General features: G+C 41.5%; 2 protein-coding genes across 2 annotated transcripts in view; one reads left to right on the top strand and one right to left on the bottom strand.

Annotated features, from left to right (window-relative positions):
* Window positions 1-6587, top strand: part of astn1 (astrotactin 1) — a 1125762-nt gene extending 1119175 nt beyond the window's left edge. The window contains exons 21-23 of the mRNA XM_060931185.1: window positions 1048-1148; window positions 2843-3026; window positions 6350-6587. Coding sequence (XP_060787168.1) covers window positions 1048-1148; window positions 2843-3026; window positions 6350-6587 — 523 coding nt within the window. The remainder of the gene's footprint in view (window positions 1-1047; window positions 1149-2842; window positions 3027-6349) is intronic.
* A 4259-nt stretch (window positions 6588-10846) lies between these two features.
* The window catches only part of pappa2 (pappalysin 2), a 312855-nt gene continuing 299418 nt past the window's right edge, over window positions 10847-24283 (bottom strand). The window contains exon 23 of the mRNA XM_060931153.1: window positions 10847-11256. Coding sequence (XP_060787136.1) covers window positions 11149-11256 — 108 coding nt within the window. The 3' untranslated portion in view covers window positions 10847-11148. The remainder of the gene's footprint in view (window positions 11257-24283) is intronic.

Genomic DNA, 24283 nt, shown 5'->3' with positions numbered 1-24283 from the left:
CAATTGTTAACATAAATGAGGAGTCCCCCACCTTTGCTTTTCCTGCATGTGTTAGTGTCTCTGTCAGCTCTCACAGCAGTGAATCCCCGCAGGTCCACGTTAGCATCCGGTACAAGGTGTGTTAGCCATGTCTCCATAAAGATAAATAAGCTGCTCTCCCGGTAAATCCGCTGGTTGTTCAGAGCGGAAAGCTCGTTGACTTTATTCGGCAGCAAGTTCACATTCCCCATGATAACGGAGGGAATGGATGGTTTGTAGCGCCGCCGGTTGTCCACTAGCCTAGCCTTTAGCTTAGCTCCAGCTTTGCAGCCCCTGGGTTTCCTCCTCAGCTCCGCTGGGATGGGGTGTCGTATCCCAGCTCGTCCCATTGTTTTCAGGGCCAGCAGCTCCTCTCTCAAATAAGTGAGAAAACTGGTTGCATGTTAAAATTAAAAATATCCATGTTATATAAGTAAAACACACTATGTCTTTGTAAGAAGAGCAGAAAGTAAAAAAATGGTGAAAAAAAAGAGGTTTAAATAGCTAAAAACTACAGAGCTACTGAAGATGCAGCCGTCTCACACAGCGCCCATTAATTAAAAGTAAGAAGCTTCTGGGTTCAAACCCAGCAGCCGACAGGGGCCTTTCTGTGTGAAGTTTGCATGTTCTCCCTGTGTCTGTGTGGGTTTCCTCTGGGTGCTCTGGTTTCTCCCACAGTTCAAAGACATGTAGTTAGGTTAACATGGGGCAGCCTTGGGCTGAAGTGCCCTTAAGCAAGGTGCCTAACCCCCAACTGCTTCCTGGGTGCTGTAGCATAGCTTCCCACTGCTCTGGGTATGTGTGTGTGCTCATTGCTCACTTGTGTGTGTGTGCATGTGTGTGTTCACTGCTTCAGATGGGTTAAATGCAGAGGATGAATTTCACTGTGCTTGAGTGTGCATGTGACAAATAAAGGCTTTTCTTTGAATTTACCAACTGCTGTTTTAACCATGCAGGAGAATTTAGTGTATACACAGATTCTCTCTCTCTACAAGCTGTAATAAACCTGGGCCATGTGTCTCTCTACAGGTTTAGACTTTGGGCTGTGGACAACACAGGCAGGCGTTCCAGCCCCAGTGAGATCACCATCAAAACTCCATGTCCCGCAGTGGATGATGTGAAATCACAAGGTAATTTTCATCGATGAATACTATGATGTAACTATATTTATAGAGTCAGTTTGACCTAATGGTCTTAGGCAAGATGGTCTTAAAGCAGTTCAGCAGCACTTTTGGTTTATCTGAGCAGCATGTGGAACAAAGCTACATTACTACAATTAGATAGAAATATTCATCCTTTCCAATACACTTTACTTGAAAAGCATTAGACTATTTGATGGGTTAAATCATACTGACAGACAGCTAGTAGCTTTACTAACATCCATGTCCCTGTCGATTATAATGAAGTTATACCTTTTCACACGGCTTTTTATTAAGGTATGTGTTCATGTATGTAGGTGATTTTTTTTTTTTTTTTTTTTACTGTATCATGTATTCATAAAATAGTTGAAATATATTTAATTATAATTGTTCACCAAAAACTGGCAAATAAAAGCAAATGCAGTTCACATATTAAGCAGATTGCTGTCTGCAACCCAAAATGTACAGCATGTTTGATTAAATTATTGGTTAAGTTCATAAGCAGGATTCTCTCATCTGATCAAAAATAAACTGCACTGAGAAGCGTTAAATCATAATTAGTTAAACGTATGTCTTAAAGGGGACATATTATACCCCTTTTCCACAAGTTGACACATTTCCCTGTGGTCCTAATGAAATCAAAATAACACAAGGATAAAGCACCACAGCTCCATTCTCACACTGTCTAAACAGCCAATTTGAGCACCCGTTCTTTTAAATGATAATCAGCCACTGCTCACTCCACACCCCCACACACCCCTTCCACCAGCCAATCAGGTAGCATTTTCCTCATGAATATTCATTCACAAAGGCAGTTCTTAATCTGGTGGAGATACTCAGATGAGGGGGTGGCATAATTCTAATGGGCACCTCTTGTGACATCAAAAGGGGAGCCAAATCTGAATGACTTGTTGAAGCACATTTTCTGAAATAAGCAGAACAAAAGAAGCTGACTGGGTGTCTTATTTCAGAGTTTGTTGGTTGATAGGCTCCAGATACCCAACAAGTGTTGCCAGGCAAAACAAACCTCACCTGGCCTTTCCAGTCACCTTGACCTTCACATTGGCCCGATTACCCCCAAAATTGAATCAGGTAATTTACAGATGATTGCCCACCTACCCTGAAAATTTGAAGTTAATCGGCGCAACCGTCTAGACACTAGATTGTTAATGGACAGACACACACAAACGAACCGCACTGATTACAAGACCTCACCCCGCTTACTTCGTCATGGGCGAGATAAATATACGTGCACAGGCAGTGAAAAAATAAGTTTTCATAATATGTCCCCTTTAACACAGAGACCAATCTCAACATCTTGTTGTAATTACCTTTTCATATCATCACTGTTGAGACCTTCCTATAATAACACATAAATAGTATTAGTTCCACATTGTTGGCGCCAATGATGGTAGCAAGGCCCCCACTTCCGAAATCCTGATTTAACCCCTGGCCACGATTCTGATCACTGTTTACTCACTCGTGTGGTTTCATACCAGATAGCATACTTGATTTTTCAGTAGCCAAAAAAAAAAAAAAGACAGCATGAAATATAAAGTATATTCCAAAACAAAAATCAGTTTACCTCTACCTAAATTTAATGTAATACAAACAGAAACATGCATATATATAAATTAACTAGAATCTATAAATTAAAAAAATGTTTCCCACATCTGTTCTTTTAGAAATAGCAGACAAAATTTACAACCTGTTCAACGGCTATACAAGTGGGAAGGAGCAGCAGACAGCCTACAATATGTTGATGGATTTGGGCTCACCCACACTGCACCGCGTCCTCTACCACTACAACCAGCGCTATGAAAGCTTTGGGGAGTTCACCTGGCGCTGTGAGGATGAGCTTGGGCCCAGGTTTGACCCCATTCCCCTGTCTTCCTATTTTCATGTCTGACTTTCTCTGTTTAAAGAGGCTGTGAGGAAGATAGAAATTTAACAAGTCAAGTTTATTTGTATAGTGCTTTTTAACAACAGACACAAAGCAGCTTTACAGAAAATTGAAGACTTTAGACATGAGCTAATTTTATCCCTAATTTATCCCCAATGGGCAAGCGTGTGGCAACAGTGGCAAGGAAAAATTCCCTCAGACAACATGTGGAAGAAACCTTGAGAGGAACCAGACTCAAAAGGGAACCCGTCCTCATTTGGGTGATAACAAATAGCATGATTATAAATAACTCGCTTCTATAACTGTGTCCTATATAGTCACAAATTATAATTGTGTAACAAGGAAAATCATTATAGTTTTAGCATGAAGTCTATTTTGTTAAAGTTATAAACTGTTCTTTGATGGAAACTTGAGTGCAAAACTGTTCATGACAACTGCAGTCCTAAAGTTAGCAAGTCAACTGTAGTCCTCAGCCATAAATGCATTACTGTAAGGGTCCAGAGCCATCTTCCAAGTGTGACTTTCGACTCCATATGGGGCCATCCTCCACAGGAGCAATGTGATGAGATTCCAGCAAGATGTAGGGCATCAGGATGGATCAGGCAGGTCCGGAGAGCAGAAGAGGTCAGCATCATTGGTGTCTCAGGATCGACATGTAACTCATCACAGAGGAACAGACAGAGGGGCGAGACAGGGGGAGAGAGAAAACATAGGTTGTTAGTTATGCCCAATATCACCTAAAGAGTAAGAACAGTATACATTTTGTGCTGATTGCAAGCAGGGACTCCAGCAAGACTAATTATGACAGCATAACTAAAAGGGAAAGCCAGAAGGTAACACAGTCATGAGGGAGCCCTGGGATATAAAGCAGCCAACCACTCCACTGTCAACAAACCCGGGTGAACAAGTGAGAGTAAGGGGGCAACCAACATATATTTTGTAAACACAAGATTCCAACTACAGAATTGCTATGAAGTCGCTTGGGAAAGCAATTCCAAATAAATGCGAACAAAGTAATAAAACTGCATTTATTTATGGTCTTTGTGACTTTGATCACAAACATAATGGGATGAAATCTTTCCATAATACAAGCACATGAACAATTAGTTCAATTTTTGTTAACAATTAGGGTCCTCAGTGCTGAATGAAAAGTTTATTTTTAATCATTTACATGTTGGAAGGGTTTTACCTTGTTTAATTGTTTTCCTCCCAAGTGGCTACATTGAAGTAAAAGACAACTTTCGCTACAGGCAGTCTCACACCCCATGATAAATAAGCTGAATTTTGAGCTTTCCAAAACGACGATGATGAATATAAACCAGAAATCCCCAAATCAAGGTGGCTTTTGTTTTAATCAGTTTTATTCCACTTTACACCAGAGATCCACTAATTATTATGAGTTAATAAATAAATATAACAGCCTATGCCTCCATAAAATCTGCGGAATTACTTTGTTCTCTCCAGATGCTTTGGTGCACAGTCAGCCACACTCCCCAAAGCAGCCCTGCTTCTCTTGTTTTTAACTTCTCTAAATTACTTGGGTTTCCCTCACAAACAGTATGGGCCATTTAAAAGTCATTTTCTTCAGCTAATGATAATACTCAATAACAGTCACCCAGCTGACCATAGCTCAAATATAAACTGATGCTGGCAAGAGAACAAAATATGGAATGAGTGGTGAGAAGAACCACGTCACCCCATCCTGTCTGTATGTCACAGTTCCCTCTGGATGAGTTCTACTCTCTTGACGCACATCATGCAATGCTGTGTGATGTCTGAGCCAGACACCATCTCACCGAATGTGTCTTTCCACCTCGGAGCACCTCTCCATCGTCACTATGGAGCTGTTTTTAACTAATAGCATGACACTGGTGTGGGCTTACTGTTTTTAGATATCTTTTTGCCCATTATAGCTCACCACAGAGAGACAAACTCTATTCCACAAGCTTTAAACTGGGATGAGGAGTACTGAATGGTAGGAGCTCTCGGTGACATGTTACAGTTTGAAGATAATCGCATACCTTTCAGCAGGAAAAGATTTGCTCAGTAACATGTGTTGGCCAAGCTCAGAAAGATTTGTGTCATGTTTGGGGCCAATGTGTTTTGCAACTATGGATGTCAGAGGAATGCAGCTGATTGTTTCTTACCAGAGTAGTGGATATGAAAGAGAAATAGAATTAAAATAATAAAAAGAGAGGGGTTCTGGCAAAGTGCAAGAGGTTGAAAATGTACCTTGGAAATAAGAGGCCATTTTCCACTTCCATACATGCTGGGATTTATGGTGACAACCGTTGCTATTTGGAGACCGAAACGTACGTTCATGAAAAATTAAAGCATAACAAACCGCAGGGTTTTTGTCTTAAGCAAATAAACATCCAGATTCCGGTAACCACTGAAATGTGGCAAGATATTAGAAACATAAATACATTCCAAAGAATGAAATAGATGACAACATCTCTGTACCAAACAGGAATATTATTCACTGAAAATACTACCAATTCTGATAGCATTAAAATTCTATCATAATATTCTGTAAGGGGGTAGCCAAAGAAAATTAAGAATTTTTGGAGACCCATTTTTATCTGGTTTCTGGAAATGAAGATAAACAGGTTAATATGAGGATGTCATATGAATCTGTCTGGATAGTTCCTCTATTAAAAACAGTCAGACAAAACTCAGCATGATCTGTTTGCACAGCACAAGCTGCGTTTTAATAGCAAAAGCACTCTCTCTGTGCTTTAAAAAAAAAGTCCTTTTTCCTGAGTCTACCCAGAAACCTTGTCGGTCGCTGGCACTTTAGGCTTCAGTATTTATACTGTAGAATGTTGAGCTTCTGGTTTTGGCACACAGATGAAATAAAGCCATTTCTGTGGAATGAGACACTCTTTCCATGCCCTCGCTATCACATTTCAGCCACTTGACTTTTTCAAGAGGGATCGTGCCCACTCCAAACTTCTTCCCTCCAAACATCCTTCGAAAAATTCACCAGATTTCATTTGATTTTAACCTCTGCTCCCTTAAGTTATGTGTTTCATCTGTGTCTTGACACCAACTTGAAGTGTGCTGTTGAAGATGAAAATAGTGCATGTCTCTTCCTTTCAGTTCTTTCCAACTCTTCTTTGCTTCATATTTAGTATGTATGTTTTTTTTCTGTTAAATCTCTCTTTTTTTTATCTCCCTCCAGGAGGGTTTGCTCTTTTATTGTTTTAATAATGGCAAGTTATTCATGATCATAGTAAAGAATATTGTATTAAATTACCTGTTGAAACTTTTATTGATGTGATTGCAGGAAAGCAGGCCTGATTCTGTCGCAGCTTGATGACCTCAGCAGCTGGTGCCGAGGGCTTCTTCAAGAGCCCAAAATTGGCCTACGCCGAGCGTCACTCAAATTCCTGGCATGCCGTTACACAGACACCAAGGCATTCAGCCTCAGCTGGATGGATCTTGGCCAAGCGCTGCACAAATCTTGTGATGAACAAACACTGCCAGTGATGTACAATGACTATGGAGAACCTAAAGAAATTTGAATATCATCCAGATATTCAGATTCATCCAGATAATAAAGTTAATGTTCATGGAGTCCACAGCAGGAACCACCAGTCTGTTTATTTAAGGCTCCTCATAAGAACAAAAGTTTCTAAAATTGTATAACAAATGTTCCTTCTACATCAGTTAAATGTACCAGTTTATTAGTCATTGCTTGAGCAGCTACTCCAAGAATTAATTTCAAACCAGTGCTGTGAACAATTTAATTCCCTATCCATTAAAAAGTGCAGTGTTTGGTGAGCAGCCATTTTGTAGTGTTATCCAAATTCTCCTTGAACAAATTACATTCCCTGCATAGTCCACCATAGTATTGCCAAGAGTGCATCATAAATCCAATGTACAACCAATGCACACTAAAGACCACAATACATAGGATTTCTTTTAACTTTGTATCTAAAATCGATTGTTTAAGGACCACTAAAGCCAATAGGTACTTCTTACTGGTAGATTTAATATAGAAAAATCACATTTAATACTTCTGTATTTTTGTGGCTTTTAGGTTGCTAAATCATTTGTAACATTTGACTTGTTTCTGTAATCACAAATCAGTGATGTGTTTCTGGAGCGAAAATACAGTACCAGTCAAAAGTTTGGACACACCTACTCATTCATAGGTTTTTCTGTATTTAGACTATTTTCTACATTGTAGAACAATACTATGAAATAACATATGGAACCTAGATAGAATTATGTGGTAAACAAAAAAGTGTAAAACAAAACCAAAATATGTTTCATATTTTAGATTCTTCAAAGTAGCCAGCGTTTACCTTGATGATGCTTTGCACACTATTGGCATTATCTTAACCAGCTTCATGAGGTAGTCACCTGGAATGCTTTTCAATTAACAGGTGTGCCTCATCAAAAGTTAATTAGTGCAATTTCTTGCTTTCTTAATACAGTAACTAGCCCTATTCCACAACTGTAGTAATCCATATTATGTCAAGAACCACTCAACTAAGTAAAGAGAAACGACATCCATCATTACTTTAAGACATGAAGTGTCTTTGAATTACTAAAAAATAAACCATTTAATTAGGGGTGTCCAACCTTTTGACTGGCACTGTAAATGGTGGCTGAATTAAGTTCACTGATGCTTTGCTTTGTGTACAGTGCTCTATATAGAACAGTCTATATAGTAAACAATGACTGAGTGAAAGAAGGACTGATTTCAGACACAGCACTGAGTCTTTTGTGGTGTTGTCCTGGAGCTACAAGGCAAATAAATGATAGTAAATAACATAATCTAACAATGAAAAATTGCTGTTATTTACAGTAAATGACAGTAATGCTACCCCATGCTTGAGCCCGTGACTATGACAAAATATAAAAAAAATATATATATATATATAAAAGGGGCGGCACGGTGGTGTAGTGGTTAGCACTGTCGCCTCACAGCAAGAAGGTCCTGGGTTCGAGCCCAGCGGTTGGTGAGGGCCTTTCTGTATGGAGTTTGTATGTTCTCCCTGTGTCTACTTGGGTTTCCTCCAGGTGCTCCAGTTTCCCCCACAGTCCAAAGACATGCAGGTTAGGCTAATTGGTGGCTCTAAATTGACCATAGGTGTGAGTGTGAATGGTTGTTTGTCTCTGTGTGTCAGCCCTGCGATGACCTGGTGACTTGTCCAGGGTGTACCCCGCCTCTCGCCCATAGTCGGCTGGGATAGGTTCCAGCTTGCCTGCAACCCTGTAGAACAGGATAAGTGGCTACAGATAATGGATGGATGGAGATATATATACAAACACACCAATCAGCCATAAAATTACAAACACTGACAGGTAAAGTGAATTACATTGATTATGCTGTTACAATGGTACCTGTCAAGGGGTGGGATATATTAGGCAACAAGAGAACAGTCAGTTCTTGAAGTTTATGTGTTGGAAGCAAGAAAAATGGGCAAGCATCAGGATCTGAGCAACTTTGACAAGGGCCAAATTGTGATGGCTAGATGATTGGGTCTGAACATCTCCAAAATGACACATCTTGTGGGGTGTTTTTGGTATGCATTGGTTAGTACCTACCAAAAGTGGTCCAAGGAAGAACAACCGGTGAACTGGTGACAGGGTCATGGGTGTCGAAGGCTCACTGATTTGCATGGAGCACGAGGCTAGCCCATATGCCTCAGTCCAACAGAAGTGCTACTATAGCACAAACTGCTGAAAAAGTTAATGCTGGCACCTTTCTGTTTTAGCCAGCATTAACTTTTTCAGCAGTTTGTGCTACAGTATATCAATATAGTACTAATATTTGATACATTTTCCTTTTTCAGTTTCTGGCTTATAATCTCATATTTCTTACCTCATCTTGCTGCATGATTAAATTTATGTATTTTTAATTGAGCATGAAGTGCATTATGTTATCTTTGTTCAGTCTGTGTCATATAAATAAAGCTTGACTAATCAGTTAATATATTTAGCAACTATGCCGTCTTGCGGATCGAAATGCAATGACCTTTCCAGAGTTATCCACTCGAACCTTGCTTGGTCTGTGAAAAGAAAACTGTCTCACTCTGAATTGGAATAAAACATATTTTGCAACAAAAGCCAGAACACCTTAATCCTGATCTGATATTGATATGTCCATTACTTCACCAAGCAATGTGGTTTGGTGTGCTGATTTTGGCACATCATTTTTTTCTGTGACAGTTGGGGGCTCATTCATTTCTTGTTTGCCACGTTAGCCTTGTAGAGCCAGTGCACAACTCCAAAAGTCAGATCTGATAAAATCTGTCTTTCTTGATCAAACATGTATGAGGTAAATGGGAACTAGAGCAACTTTAGGCTCATTTACACTTTGCAGTAATACGTGGTGAGCCAATCATGTTCATATCGCATATCATTACATCAAAACAGGTATAAATGAACACAGCACACTTGGTCAGAATATTAACTGGATAAGTCAGTCACCTCAGGTCATCACCTAGCTTATATTACAGTCAGATTGTAGCCAGGTGTAAACATCATCTGTCTGCATCAGCCTGGAATTAGACAGAAAGTAAGTTCCAGCACTTCCTACAAGCATTCATGCTGCCTCCTAACAGATGGTGTAAAAACATCACCACTTAGTGAATGTCTATTTTCCGACATCCTCCTGGTAAAGGGAGAATAAGTACTTCAGTATGTCATGCTAATAAAGACATAGAATATAGTTTCCTTTATATTTCCTCTAACACTTTCAAATAATTGCAGATGAAGCGATTCCTGCTGTTGACAGCTAGATGGCGCCTCACATTGTAGCTAGTTTATTTGCATATTACAGTTAATCCAATTAGTACTGATTGCCAAGGAGAGTGCATAAAAAAGGTTGTAAATCCAGTGTGAGATCAGTTCATCCATTATCCACATTTTGACATCCAGAACAGATTGAACATTAATTCAAGATGTAAACTGGGCCCCACTGTGCCGTCTCGTTTCACAACAGTTTTTCTTTTCTTCTTTTTTTCCCACAACTTTGCCTACTACAATGCAGTGTTTCTAAAAGTTCTCAATGTGGATGTTTGTACAGTCAAAAACCTAGAAATTTTCAAAGCTACATTTCATCTAGTGGTGTGTATTCACAAATAGAGAAAGCTTGGCTTATATATAGGTAGCAAGCTATATTTTTCCCTTTCCTTTCCCCACAAGAGTTGAATCTATGCCTTCTTGTTGTGCTAAATAAATGTATGTCTGTAATGTATATAGATATGCAAAAATATTATGTTAATAATCAAAATGTTGATGAAGCAGACTAATTTACTGAATGTAGTGTTGAAACAAAACTGATGCATTTGACAAGCAGTGAGCACTGACGACTGCTTTTAACTGTTTACAGTAAACTGTCTCATTAATGTCTCTCATTCTTTTCGGAAGTAAAGATTCTCCACACCTATTTCCTCTTGACATTTGTTAATTTTGGACTCTTAAACTAGATCATAGCATTGTGGTTTGACCATCAACAACAGAAATATAAATAGTGAAATTGCACTTTGTTTATTCTGTTATTAAGTCAAGTGATGAAATACTCTGAAAATCACAATCTCTAAAAAATAGCTCAGTATTGGAATTTTATGATGAGTTTATTTTTATTGATACATCAGTAAAACCATACATTTACATAACATCATGTTAGAGTATGTCATACACTTTCAGTTATAATTGAATCTGCTTCTTTTCAAACTATTCATGCATACACTACACAGGTCTGTACCAATAACATAGGATGTCTTAAGATTCTTAACAGAGCATGTGGCACAAAACAATCAAACACTATCAGTACAATATTTGTGTATAACTTAGATAATCTAGATTTTAAAAAAGAAAGAAACAAACAAAAACCCCCAGAACTTTTGGTATGAATAAATGCTTATCAGACAAAATGTTAAAGTAGGTCATATCTACACCTACTATATATAAATGTCAATCTCCAAATATATATTTATAGATAAGTACAAGATTGATTAGTATAGATTTTATAAGTTTATATGTTTCAATTTTTGCTGGTCTTGATTGCTGTGTCCCCATTTTCCAAATTTTGTTCTTATCCTTCTTTTTTTTAATCCCATTATCTTGTTATGGTCCTTGTGCCTCAAACTCTCCCATTCTTCCCTTGTTCTCTTCAGCTTCAGGATCGCGACATGTGCATTCGTCAAGGTCACAGTCCGCCCCAAACTGGATGACCTGTCTCACATTCAGATACACATGGGTTGGCTGTATCCAAAACTAGTACATAAGTCTCCAGATTATACTTTGAGTCTATGGGCACAATAGTCTCTCACACACAGACAGGGAACAGGTTAAAATAGTGTTTGAAGGATAGACAATGATAAGAAATAACTTGGCGGCTGCTGCTGTGTATTAGTGCAATATAAGCCTAATCAGTGAAATACTGTAAGTCTGTTGATATGCAAAACTACAGTGTGACAATTAGTAAACTGGTAATGAACATATATATAGGCCATTAATCTACACTACAACTGTAACTGAATATGAATCAATTATTCAGATTGAACAGATAATGTATCCTAAAGAATATGAATATTGATTGTGGGTTGTTGTTTTTTTTTTCACTGTTCTGTGTTTGTTTTTTGCCAGGAATTTTCAGACTAGGTGTGTGCATCAACAGTAGGATCCTGCAAGATGTAACAAAAAACAAATATGAGTTTTTCACTCATGTGAATCTTGAAAATGACAGCTTCTGGGGAAACCTGTACTGTATTTCTGTAGAAAAAAAAAGTTTCATTGATTGAGCTATCACTCCATGCAGCTCAAATAGACAGAGGGCTGTGCACAGGACAGTGTAACTCTGCAGGGCTCTCCAAAAAAAAAAATTAAAGATTAAAGATAGGGTAGGCAATGTTTGAGAAACCATAAGAGCAAGCTTGATTTTGAAAGTATCCAACAGAAAAATCCCACTCCTACATCCAGGCCTCACTCCAAAACCACTCCTCCAAAACAAAGGAACACACACTACCTGACTACTGCTGGAGGACGAGGAAGATGAAAAATTCACTCCAAACACAAAACAAACCAGATAATTACCTGTCAGACAGAAATTCAGCAACTATGGAGTCACTTTTCAGACCCTTCAACTCCCTTAGTCATTGCCATCGTTGAAAAGGCATACTGATGTTCACTCATTTTCTATTTCAGTCTTTCTTTTCCTGCTTAGTTTAGCAATGCAAGCTGTTGTAGGTATAACATTCAGTGTAAGTGGAAATTTTGGCTGCCTTTTCTCTGTCATTTTTGTGCGACGAGCTTGTAAGCTTCAGCAATATGTCTGCCTAACCTTGTGAAAGATTTCAGTCATGTGCAATGAGTGCACAGGGAGTGTGTGGAGGTAGGTAGATAGATAGACAAGTAGGCCATCCAATCAGCAATCAGTTCATATGAAATGAATAAAATGATCGGACAGGGTATATATATATATATATATATATATATATATATATATATATATATATATATATACACACAATGGTGCTTGAAAGTTTGTGAACCCTTTAGAATTTTCTATATTTCTGCATAAATATGACCTAAAACATCATCAGATTTTCACACAAGTCTTAAAAAATAGATAATGAGAACCCAGTTAAACAATTGAGAAAAAATTTTATACTTGGTCATTTATTTATTGAGGAAAATGATCCAATATTACATATCTGTGAGTGGCAAAAGTATGTGAACCTCTAGGATTAGCAGTTAAGTTGAAAGTGAAATTAGAGTCAGGTGTTTTCAATCAATGGGATGACAATCAGGTGTGAGTGGGCACCCTGTTTTATTTAAAGAACAGGGATCTATCAAAGTCTGATCTTCACAACACATGTTTGTGGAAGTGTATCATAGCATGAACAAAGGAGATTTCTGAAGACCTCAGAAAAAGCATGGTTGATGCTCATCAGGCTGGAAAAGGTTACAAAACCATCTCTAAAGAGTTTGGACTCCACCAATCCACAGTCAGACAGACTGTGTACAAATGGAGGAAATTCAAGACCATTGTTACCCTCCCCAGGAGTGGTCGACCAACAAAGATCAGTCCAAGAGCAAGGCGTGTAATTGTCGGCGAGGTCACAAAGGACACTAGGATAACTTATAAGAAACTGAAAGCCTCTCTCACATTGGCTAATGTTCATGTTCATGAGTCCACCATCAGGAGAACACTGAGCAATAATGGTGTGCATGGCAGGGTTGCAAGGAGAAAGCCATTGCTCTCCAAAAAGAACATTGCTGCTCATCTGCAGTTTGCTAAAGATCATGTGGACAAGCCAGAAAGCTATTGGAAAAATGTTTTGTGGCTGGATGAGACCAAAATATAACTTTTTGGTTTAAATGAGAAGCGTTATGTTTGGAGAAAGGAAAACACTGCATTCGAGCACAAGAACTTTATCTCATCTGTGAAACATGGTGGTGGTAGTATCATGGTTTGGGCCTGTTTTGCTGCATCTGGGCCAGGATGGCTTGCCATAATTGATGGAACAATGAATTCTGAATTATACCAGCGAATTCTAAAGGAAAATGTCAGGACATCTGTCCATGAACTGACTCTCAAGAGAAGGTGGGTCATGCAGCAAGACAATGACCCTAAGCACACAAGTCATTCTACAAAAGAATGGTTAAAGAAGAATAAAGTTAATGTTTTGGAATGGCCAAGTCAAAGTCCTGACCTTAATCCAATCGAAATGTTGCGGAAGGACCTGAAGCAAGCAGTTCATGTGAGGAAACCCGCTAACATCCCAGAGTTGAAGCTGTTCTGTACAGGGGAATGGGCTAAAATTCCTCCAAGTGGGTGTGCAGGACTGATCAACAGTTACTAGAAATGTTTAGTTGCAGTTGTTGCTGCACAAGGGGGTCACACCAGATACTGAAAGCAAAGTTTCACATACTTTTGCCACTCACAGATATGTAATATTGGATCATTTCCCTCAATAAATAAATGACCAAGTATAATAATGTCTAATTTGTTTAAAGTGGTTCTGTTTATCTACTTTTAGGACTTGTGTGAAAATCTGATGATGTTTTAGGTCATATTTATGCAGAAATATGGAAAATTCTAAAGGGTTCACAAACTTTAAAGCACCACTATATGGTGGTGTACCTGGGGGTGTACTTGGACAATAAACTGGACTGGTCCAAAAACATGGACACTGTGTACAAAAAGGGCCAGAGCCGTCTCTATTTTCTAAGACAGCTCAGGTCCTTCAACATCTGCTGAACGATGCTGTGGATGTTCTATGAGTCTGTGGTGGCCAGCACCATCCTGTCCACTGTTGTCTGCTGAGGCAGCAACTTGAAGGTGAAGGACACTAACAGACTCAATAAGATCATCAGGAAGGCCGGCCATGTTGTAGGCGTGGAACTAGACTCTCTGACAGTGGTGTTGGAGAAGAGGACACTGTCCAAAATAAAAACAATCTTAGACTGTCCTTCCCACCCTCTACATGAGGAGCTGATCAGCCACAGAAGCACATTCAGTAAATGGCTGATTCTTCCACACTGCACAACTGAGAGACACAGGAAATCATTCCTACCTGTTGCTGTCAAGCTGTACAATGCCACTGTATAACTGTGGTACACTTCTTACCATGTATCCTTAACTCAGGTACTATATATATATATATATATATATATATATATATATATATATATATATATATATGAATATTCATATCCCCTCCTAGAACTGCCACCTTATTTTGGTGGAGGGGTTTGTGTGCTTGAATGATCCTAGGAGCTATGTTGTTGGGGGCATTATGCCCCTGTCAGGGTTTCCCAAGGCAGACAGGTCCTAGGTGACAGGCCAGACCAAGAGCAGTTCACCAAAACCCTTATGGAGAAACAATCGAGGACCGTGACATCGCCCGGTATGGTGCAGCCGGGGCCCCACCCTGGAGCCAGGCCCGGGGTTGGGGCTAGTATGCGAGTGCTTGGTGGCCGGGCCTTTGCCCATGGGGCCCGGCTGGGCTCAGCCCGAAGAGGTGACGTGGGCCTGACCTCCTCTGGGTTCACCACCCACAGAGGTAGCAGTAGGGGACTGGTGCAGTGTGGATTGGGCGGCAGTCGAAGGCAGGGGCCTCGACAACCTGATCCCCGGACACAGCAGCTAGCTGTTGGGACATGGAATGTCACTTCGCTGGGGGGGGGGGGAGCCTGAACTTGTGTGGGTGGTTGAGAGGTACCAGCTAGAGATAGTTGGGCTCACCTCCACGCACAGCTTGGGCTCCTGAACCCAGCTCCTCAAGAGGGGCTGGACTCTCCACTTCTCTGGAGTTGCCCATGGTGAGCGGCGGCGGGCTGGTGTGGGCTTGCTTATAGCTCCCCAGCTCAGCCGCCATGTGTTGGAGTTTACCCCAGTGAACGAGAGGGTCGCCTCTCTGTGCCTTCGGATTGGGGAGAGGGCTCTTGCTGTGGTTTGTGCCTACGGGCCGAATAGCAGTATAGAGTATCCGGCCTTCTTGGAGTCCCTGGGAGAGGTACTGAGGGGTGCTCAGACTGGGGACTCCATTGTGCTACTGGGGGACTTCAATGCTCACATGGGCGATGACAGTGACACCTGGAGGGGCGTGGTTGGGAGGAACAGCCTCCCCGATCTGAACCCGAGTGGTGTTTTGTTATTAGACTTCTGTGCTAGTCACGGTTTGTCCATAACAAACACCATGTTCGAGCATAGGGGTGTCCATAAGTGCAAGTGGCACCAGGACACCTTAGGTCGGACGTCGATGATAGACTTTGTTGTCGTTTCATCTGATCTCTGGCCCTATGTCTTGGACACTCGGGTGAAGAGAGGGGCTGAACTGTCAACTGATCACCACCTGGTGGTGAGTTGGATCCGCTGGCGGAGGAGGAAGCTGGACAGACCTGGCAGGCCCAAACGTATGGTGAGGGTCTGCTGGGAACGTCTGGCTGAGCACTCTGTCGGGGAGGTCTTTAACTCCCACCTCCGGGAGAGCTTTTCCCAGCTTCTGAGGGAGGCAGGGGACATTGAGTCTGAGTGTACCATGTTCTCTACCTCCATTGTGGACGCAGCTGTTCGGAGCTGTGGCCGCAAAGTCTCCGGTGCCTGTTGTGGCGGCAATCCCCGAACCTGGTGGTGGATACCAGAAGTAAGGGATGCCGTCAAGCTGAAGAAGGAGTCCTATCGGGCCATGTTGACCTCCGGGACTCCTGAGGCAGCTGATGGGTATCGGCAGGCCAGGCGTGCCACAGCTTGGGCAGTTGCGGAGGCAAAAACTCGGAACTGGGAGGAGTTTGGGGAGGCCATGGAGAAGGACTATCGGTCGGCCTCGAAGAAATTCTGGCAAACCATCCGGCACCTCAGGAGGGGGAAGCAGTACTCTGCCAACACTGTTTACAGTGCGGGTGGGGAGCTGTTGACCTCGACTGGGGACATTGTCGGGCGGTGGAAGGAATACTTTGAGGATCTCCTCAATCCCACCATCATGTCTTCCATTGAGGAGACTGAGACTGATGACTCAGAGGTGGACTCGTCCATTACCCAAGCCGAAGTCACTGAGGTGGTTTGCAAGCTCCTCAGTGGTAAGGCACCGGGGGTGGATGAGATCCGCCCTGAGTATCTCAAGTCTCTGGATGTTGTGGGGCTGTCTTGGTTGACACGCCTCTGCAACATCGCATGGCAGTCAGGGACAGTGCCTCTGGAGTGGCAGACTGGGGTGGTGGTCCTTCTTTTTAAGAAAGGGGACCGGAGAGTGTGCTCCAATTATAGGGGAATCACACTTTTTAGCCCAGGGAAGGTTTACTCCAGGGTACTGGAGAGGAGAATTCGACCAATAGTCGAACCTCGGATCCAGGAGGAACAATGCAGTTTTCGTCCTGGTCGCGGAACACTGGACCAGCTCTATACCCTTCATAGGGTGCTCGAGGGTTCATGGGAGTTTGCCCAACCAGTCCACATGTGCTTTGTGGATCTGGAGAAGGCATTCGACCGTGTCCCCCATGATATTCTGTGGGGGGTGCTTCGGGAGTATGGGGTTCGGGGCTCTTTGCTAAGGGCTGTCCGGTCCCTGTACAAACGGAGCAGGACTCTGGTTCGCATTGCCGGCAGTAAGTCAGGCCTGTTCCCAGTGCATGTTGGACTCCGGCAGGGCTGCCCTTTGTCACCGGTTCTGTTCATAATTTTTATGGACAGAATTTCTAGGTGCAGCCAGGGGCCGGAAGGAATCCTGTTTGGGAACCACAGGATTTCATCTTTGCTTTTTGCAGATGATGTTGTCCTGTTGGCTTCTTCAAACCAGGACCTTCAGCATGCACTGGGGCAGTTTGCAGTCGAGTGTGAAGCGGCTGGGATGAGAATCAGCACCTCCAAGTCCGAGGCCATGGTTCTCAACCGGAAAAGGGTGGCTTGCCCTCTCCAGGTTGGTGGAGAAGTCTTGCCTCAATTGGAGGAGTTTAAGTATCTCGGGATCTTGTTCACGAGTGAGGGAAGGATGGAGCGTGAGATCGACAGGCAGTTCAGTGCAGCCTCCGCAGTGATGTGGTCGCTTTACTGGTTTGTCATGGTGAAGAAGGAGCTGAGCCAAAAGGCGAAGCTCTCAATTTACCGGTCGATCTACGTTCCGACTCTCACCTATGGTCATGAGCTTTGGGTAATGACCGAAAGAACAAGATCATGGATACAAGCGGCCAAAATGAGTTTCCTTCGCAGGGTGGCTGGGCGCTCCCTTAGAGATAGGGTGAGAAGCACAGTCACTCGGGAGGAGCTCGGAGTAGAGCCGCTGCTCCTCCACATCGAGAGGAATCAGCTGAGGTGGCTCGGACATCTCTTTCGGATGCCTCCTGGATGCCTCCCTGGGGAGGTGTTCCAGGAATGTCCCCCAGGGAGGAGGCCCCGGGGATGACCCAGGACACACTGGAGGGACTATGTCTCTCGGCTGGCCTGGGAACGCCTCGGTGTTCTTCCCGAGGAGCTGGCTAAGGTGTCTGGGAAAAGGGAAGTTTGGGCTTCCATGCTTAGACTGCAGCCTCCGCGACCCGGCCCTAGATAAAGAGGAAGAAGATGAGACAAGACGAGACGAGATATATATGAATCATTGTATATAAAATCACGTCATTTTGCTTTTACTTAAGTTATTGAACTTATTTAAAAAATTTTTATTTTTATTTATTCTTTTTTAAAGACTATTTTATCTTCTATTTTTAGACATGTTTATGTCTTCCTTGATTCAGGAGCTTGGTTGCAAATTTGAATTTCCCTCTGGGGATTAATAAAGTGATTCTGATTCTGATATGTATGTACGTATATATATATATAAAATGCATGTCACGATGGTGTAGTGAGTGAGCGAGTGAGTGGGGGATTGACAGCATCCAGTTACATGTCAATCCTGAGCTCGAGATGCTGACCTCTTTTGCTCCTCGGACCTGCCTGATCCATCCTGATGCCCTACATCTGGCTAGAGTCTCATCATGTTGCTCCTGTGGAGGACAGCCCCATATGGAGAGTCGAAAGTCGCAATTGGAAGATGTCTCTGGACACTTACAGTCATGATTTTATGGCTGAGGACTACAGTTAACTTGCTAACTTTAGGACTACAGTTGTCATGAACAGTTTTACATAGTCCGGGAGCCATGGGGTCGGACCCGGAATTTTTGGTTAAAGTTTTTTTTTTTTGCTTTATCTTATAGATTTGAGGTAGCTCTTCAAGATTTAAGAGGGTGCCCGGTGATATCCCTTGGGCAATTTAATATATTAACCCTTTAATGCCCTATATGCCCAAATAATGGAAGAAAATAAAAAAAAAATAATATCAGTGTAAATACTGATATTAAATGCACCAAGTTGGCTGTATCTGATAGGTATTCACATTTTTCTCTATATTTGTCATTCAAATACATCAAATGTGGATTAATTAACCCTTTCATAACTTTTCCAAATTAGCGATTTTTATACAAGTATTACATAAACTCTACAGTTAATACAAAATAATGATCAATATCTATGTAAGAACTATACAGCATGCAAAAGAACTATATACAGCATGCACACACACACACTAATGACCAATAACTATGTAAAAGAACTATATACAGCATGCATACACTCACACCAATGATCCACTATGTAAACGAACTATATACAGCATGTATACACTCACACCAGTGATCCACTATGTAAAGGAACTACAGCATGCAATAGAACTATATACAGCATGCATACACTCACACCAGTGATCCACTATGTAAAAGAACTACTGTATATACAGCATGAAATAGAAATATATACAGCATGCATATACATTCACACCAGTGATCCACTATGTAAAAGAACTATATACAGCATGCAATAGAACTATATACAGCATGTATATACACTCACACCAGTGATCCACTATGTAAAACTACAGTATGCAATATATCAAGCATGCAAAATGGCATATACAGCATGCGCACACACACACAAGAATAGCAAAAGATACTGATTTTCAATTAACCAAATTGGCTGTACAGTATTCACGCTTTACTGTCATTCAAATTAGTCAAACGTGTAATTGACCCTTTCATAAATTTGCAAAATTAACAATTTTGATACAAGAACTACAGTACATAAAGCATGTACGTGCATGCATGCATGCACACGCACACACATACACATGCACACACACTAATGAGCAATAATTATGTAAAATAATTACATACAGTATGCAAACACACACAAAAAACACAAAAACTATTTAAGGAAAGAACTAAGAGTTCAGATGAAAAAAAAACCCTCTAAACCCTTTGCCATTGCTTAGTGTCTGTAAAAATATGCTTATGTACTGGATGCCAGCTAGTACAGAGGAGAATGTTAAGTAAACCTTACTCCCCAACGTTTTAAAAGTCGTGCTAGTCAGTGGAAGAGCAGTGTGGTTTGGAGTGGGGGTGAATCGGGGACAATGCCCTGAATTTTACTAGGGAACCAGGAACATTACTATTTCAACAGTCAATATCGTAAAAATAAGCAATCTATTAGCTTAATGTATTAGCTTAAGGAAACCTTACTGCCCAACGTTTTAAAAGTCATGCTAGTCAGTGGACTGGCTAGTGCACATGACTCTCAGTCCACAAGCAGTGTGGTTTGGAGTGGGGGTGAGGGTAAGGTTAACAGACTTTTGAGATGATAATCGGGGACAATGCCCTGAATTTTACTAGGGAACCAGGGACATTACTATTTCAACAGTCAATATCGTTAAAATAAGCAATCTATTAGCTTAATGTATTAGCTTAAAAAAATCAGTGACTAGCATTTACTAGGTGAGAGTTGGGTGTGCTAGCCAGTGTTGTGAAACTATGGGTCTAGTTCACTGGTGAGCAGTGAGTACATGTCACTGCTCTTTCATGATTACAGTCAAATAGTTTCTCTGCTTAGCTTATGCGTGCTGTGATCTTTTGGGGGCAGTGTGATTGACAGAGTTAGCAAGATAGCTACACAAGTTGGCTTGAATTAGCTAATTGTGTCCCTCATATGCCCCTGCAGAAGTAAACACAAGGATGACAATGGAGTGTATGCCTAATAATTTAAGGCTCGCATTAACAACCAAAGTAATAGAGTAATAAAGGGCTTTTTGGTATAAGCCCCACCCCCAATTGCATGGCCACACCCCCAACCATGGCTGGAACCCCACCCCCAGGCCTTAAACTCATCCTATTATGTTAACAAACACAAAAATAAGTATGATATATAGACTTTGGGGCGGCACGGTGGTGTAGTGGTTAGCGCTGTCGCCTCACAGCAAGAAGGTCCTGGGTTCGAGCCCCGGGGCTGGTGAGGGCCTTTCTGTGCGGAGTTTGCATGTTCTCCCCGTGTCCGCGTGGGTTTCCTCCGGGTGCTCCGGTTTCCCCCACAGTCCAAAGACATGCAGGTTAGGTTAACTGGTGACTCTAAATTGACCGTAGGTGTGAATGCGAGTGTGAATTGTTGTCTGTGTCTATGTGTCAGCCCTGTGATGACCTGGCGACTTGTCCAGGGTGTACCCCGCCTTTCGCCCGTAGTCAGCTGGGATAGGCTCCAGCTTGCCTGCGACCCTGTAGAAGGATAAAGCGGCTAGAGATAATGAGATGAGATATAGACTTTGGTGAACATAAAGTGAAGAATGTCAAAATGTCAGAATTTAGGCTATGACTGCAGCACATCCAACAATAAAGGGCCAATATCCGGAATTGCCCAAGGGATATCACCGGGCACCCTCTCTTATCTTAATGAGTAGACCTTGGACAACAACAAACAGCAAAAAAAAAAAACTTTAACCAACGAAGCCAGGTTCAGCCAAATTTGGGCCTTTGGCTCCCGGACTAACACTTAAGTTTCCATCAATGAACAGTTTATAACTTCAACAAAACATACTTCATGTTCAAACTATAATGAATTTCCTAGTTACATATTTATACTTTGTGACTATATAGGACACTGTAATAGTAGCAAGTTATTTATAATCACGTTGTCTGTTATCACCCAAATGAGGACGGGTTCCCTTTTGAGTCTGGTTCCTCTCAAGGTTTCTTTCTCATGTTGTCTGAGGGAGTTTTTCCTTGCCACCATCACCACAGGCTTGTTCATTGGGCATAGATTAGGGATAAAATTAGCTAATGTTTAAAGTTTTTAATTTTCTGTAAAGCTGCTTTGTGACAATGTCTATTGTTAAAAGAGCTATAAAAATAAACTTGAATTGATGTGTCGTGGTTAGCACTGTCGTGCATAAATTTTGATAAATTTCAATCTACTTTGAAAAATCTAAAATATGAAACATATTTTGTTTTTTTCTTTTCATGCTTTTTTTTTGTTTACCACATAATTCCATATATGTCCCATATGTTACTTCATAGTGTACCATGGTGATGCAGTGGTTAGCACTGTCACCTCACAACAAGAAGGTTCTGGGTTCAAGCCCAGTGGCTGATGAGGGCCTTCCTGTGCAGAGTTTGCATGTTCTCTCTGTGTCTGTGTGGGTTTCCTCTGGGTGCTCCATTTTCCCCCACAGTCCAAAGACAAGCAGGTTAGGCTAATTGGTGGCTCTAATTGCCTGTAGGTGTGAATGTGAGTGTGAATGGTTGTTTGTCTCTATGTGTCAGCCCTGCAATGACCTGGTGACTTGTCCAAGGTGTACCCTGCCTCTCGCCCATAGTCAGCTGGGATAGGCTCCAGCTTGCCTGTGGCCCTGTAGGACAGGATAAGTGGCTACAGATTATGGATATATATATATATATATATATATATATTTTTTTTTTTTTAAGAATGACTTAAAACATGCAATGACAGTAGAACATAGATTTCATAGGAATAGATCAAGTGCTTTGACATTATATATATATATATATATATATATATATATATATATATATATATATATATATAAATAAAATGTCAGAGCACTTGATCTATTCCGATGAAATCTATGTTCTACTGTCATTGCATGTTTTAAGTCATTCTTAAATAATTTTTTGTCCATTATTATTAAAAGAAAATCTTGGAAATTTATATAGGCATTATAATGAAATGATACTTAAAGGACCCTCTTTTTGGAATGTCATCTTTCTGGAAAGTAACAAACCCCAAAACTGCAAACCTGATGAAATATTACTAGGTGGGCTTTTGTTGTTGTTGTTGTTGTTTTTTTGGGAAAGAAGGCCATTGTCCAGGTGACTAAGAACCCAATGGCCAGTCTAAAAGAACTTCAGAAGTACACCATAGAGATGGAAGAACCTACTGACACTACATGTGGCAGTTTAAAAAAACAAAAAAACAAACAAACAAAAAAAAAACAGGCACCACTCATTAACTGGTAATAGCATCCCTATGGTGAAGGGAATTGAGGTAAAGATGAATGCAGCCAAATACAGGGAGGTCCTTGATGAAAACCTGCTCCAGCATGACACAACATCAGACTGGGATGAAGGTCCATCTTTCAGCATAACAACTTGAAGCATACAACTTAGAAATCATTCAAATGCTTTCAAAACAAGTCTCAGACTGTCCTTGACAGGACCGGTTAATGCCCAGACTTGAACCTCAAAAGAGCATCTGAATCTGGCAGTTCACAGAAACTCCCCATACAATCTGACTGAGCTTGGGAGGATCTCCCCAGAAGGATGGGAGAAACTGGCCAAATCCTGGTGTACAATGCTTGCAGAGACCCAAGAAGACTGTAAAAAAAAGCTGTAACTGCTGCCACAGATGTTTCTACAAAGCACTGAATAAAGAGTCCAGTACTTCTCTAAATGAGATTTTAGTTTTTGATTTGATATATATTTGCAAAAATTTCAATAAACATTTTTCATTTTGTTATTATGTGCTACTGTGTGTAGAATAATTTAATCCATTTATAATAAAGAATATAGTATAATAAAGAATATAATAAATAATAAGGTAAGTAAGTAAGTAAGTAAGTAAGTAATATAGTAAATAAGATACCCCCTAGGTCGCACGAGAGCGGAGGAGGATGAGCGACCTATAGGACAGACATCAGTTATGACTACGGATGACGGTCAAAGGTCAACAACTCAGAACAATGGAACAACTAGAGTCTGTAGATGTGGAAAGGTCTGCAAAGGCAATAGAGGTCTGAAGATACACCAGAGCAGGATGGGCTGTCTACGCCACAGTTGTGTGCAACGCACAGGGCAACCTGGTAAGACAGAGGAGAGGCAGGGTCAGGTATCTAACCACAGTACTCAGAATCTCCAGGCCCACAACGAAGGCGCCAACATCCTTGCAACTGATAACATCGTATATGACGACCAACAACAAGAAAGGGAAGCCAGCCAGGGAACAGGTCAGCGAAAGCAAGCCGCTGAGGAAGGGGAGGCAAGGAGAAAACCAGTGAGGTGGCCAACAGCGGTAGCCAGGAAAGACTGGAAGTCCTTTGACAGGGAGGTAGATCAAGTCCTTGAGTCTGTTCTTGCTGGCAGTAGCGGAAGTAAGTTGAAAGCAATGTCCACTATCATCTGGAGTATGGGAGTAGAGCGTTTCGGGATGGAGCAGGTACGGTGCAGAGGCCCTCAACAGACTAAGGAAAATAGATGCTTAAGGGAGATCGCAAAGCTCAGAGGTGACCTAAGAAGACTTAGGAAGGCGTTCCGGCAAGCTCCTGATGAGGAAAAACCTGCACTTACAGAGATGCGAGGTGTCTTGAGGGAGCGCATGAAGATCTTGCGTAGAGCAGAGTGCCAGCGGAGGAATAGAAGGAGGCGAGAAAAGGAGAGGGTGAAATTCACCAGA

The sequence above is a fragment of the Neoarius graeffei genome, chromosome 1 (genome assembly GCF_027579695.1).
Source record: "Neoarius graeffei isolate fNeoGra1 chromosome 1, fNeoGra1.pri, whole genome shotgun sequence".
NCBI classification, from domain to species: domain Eukaryota; kingdom Metazoa; phylum Chordata; class Actinopteri; order Siluriformes; family Ariidae; genus Neoarius; species Neoarius graeffei.
The sequence above is the reverse complement of the archived record's forward strand: the minus strand, read 5'-3'. Positions and strand labels throughout refer to the sequence as shown.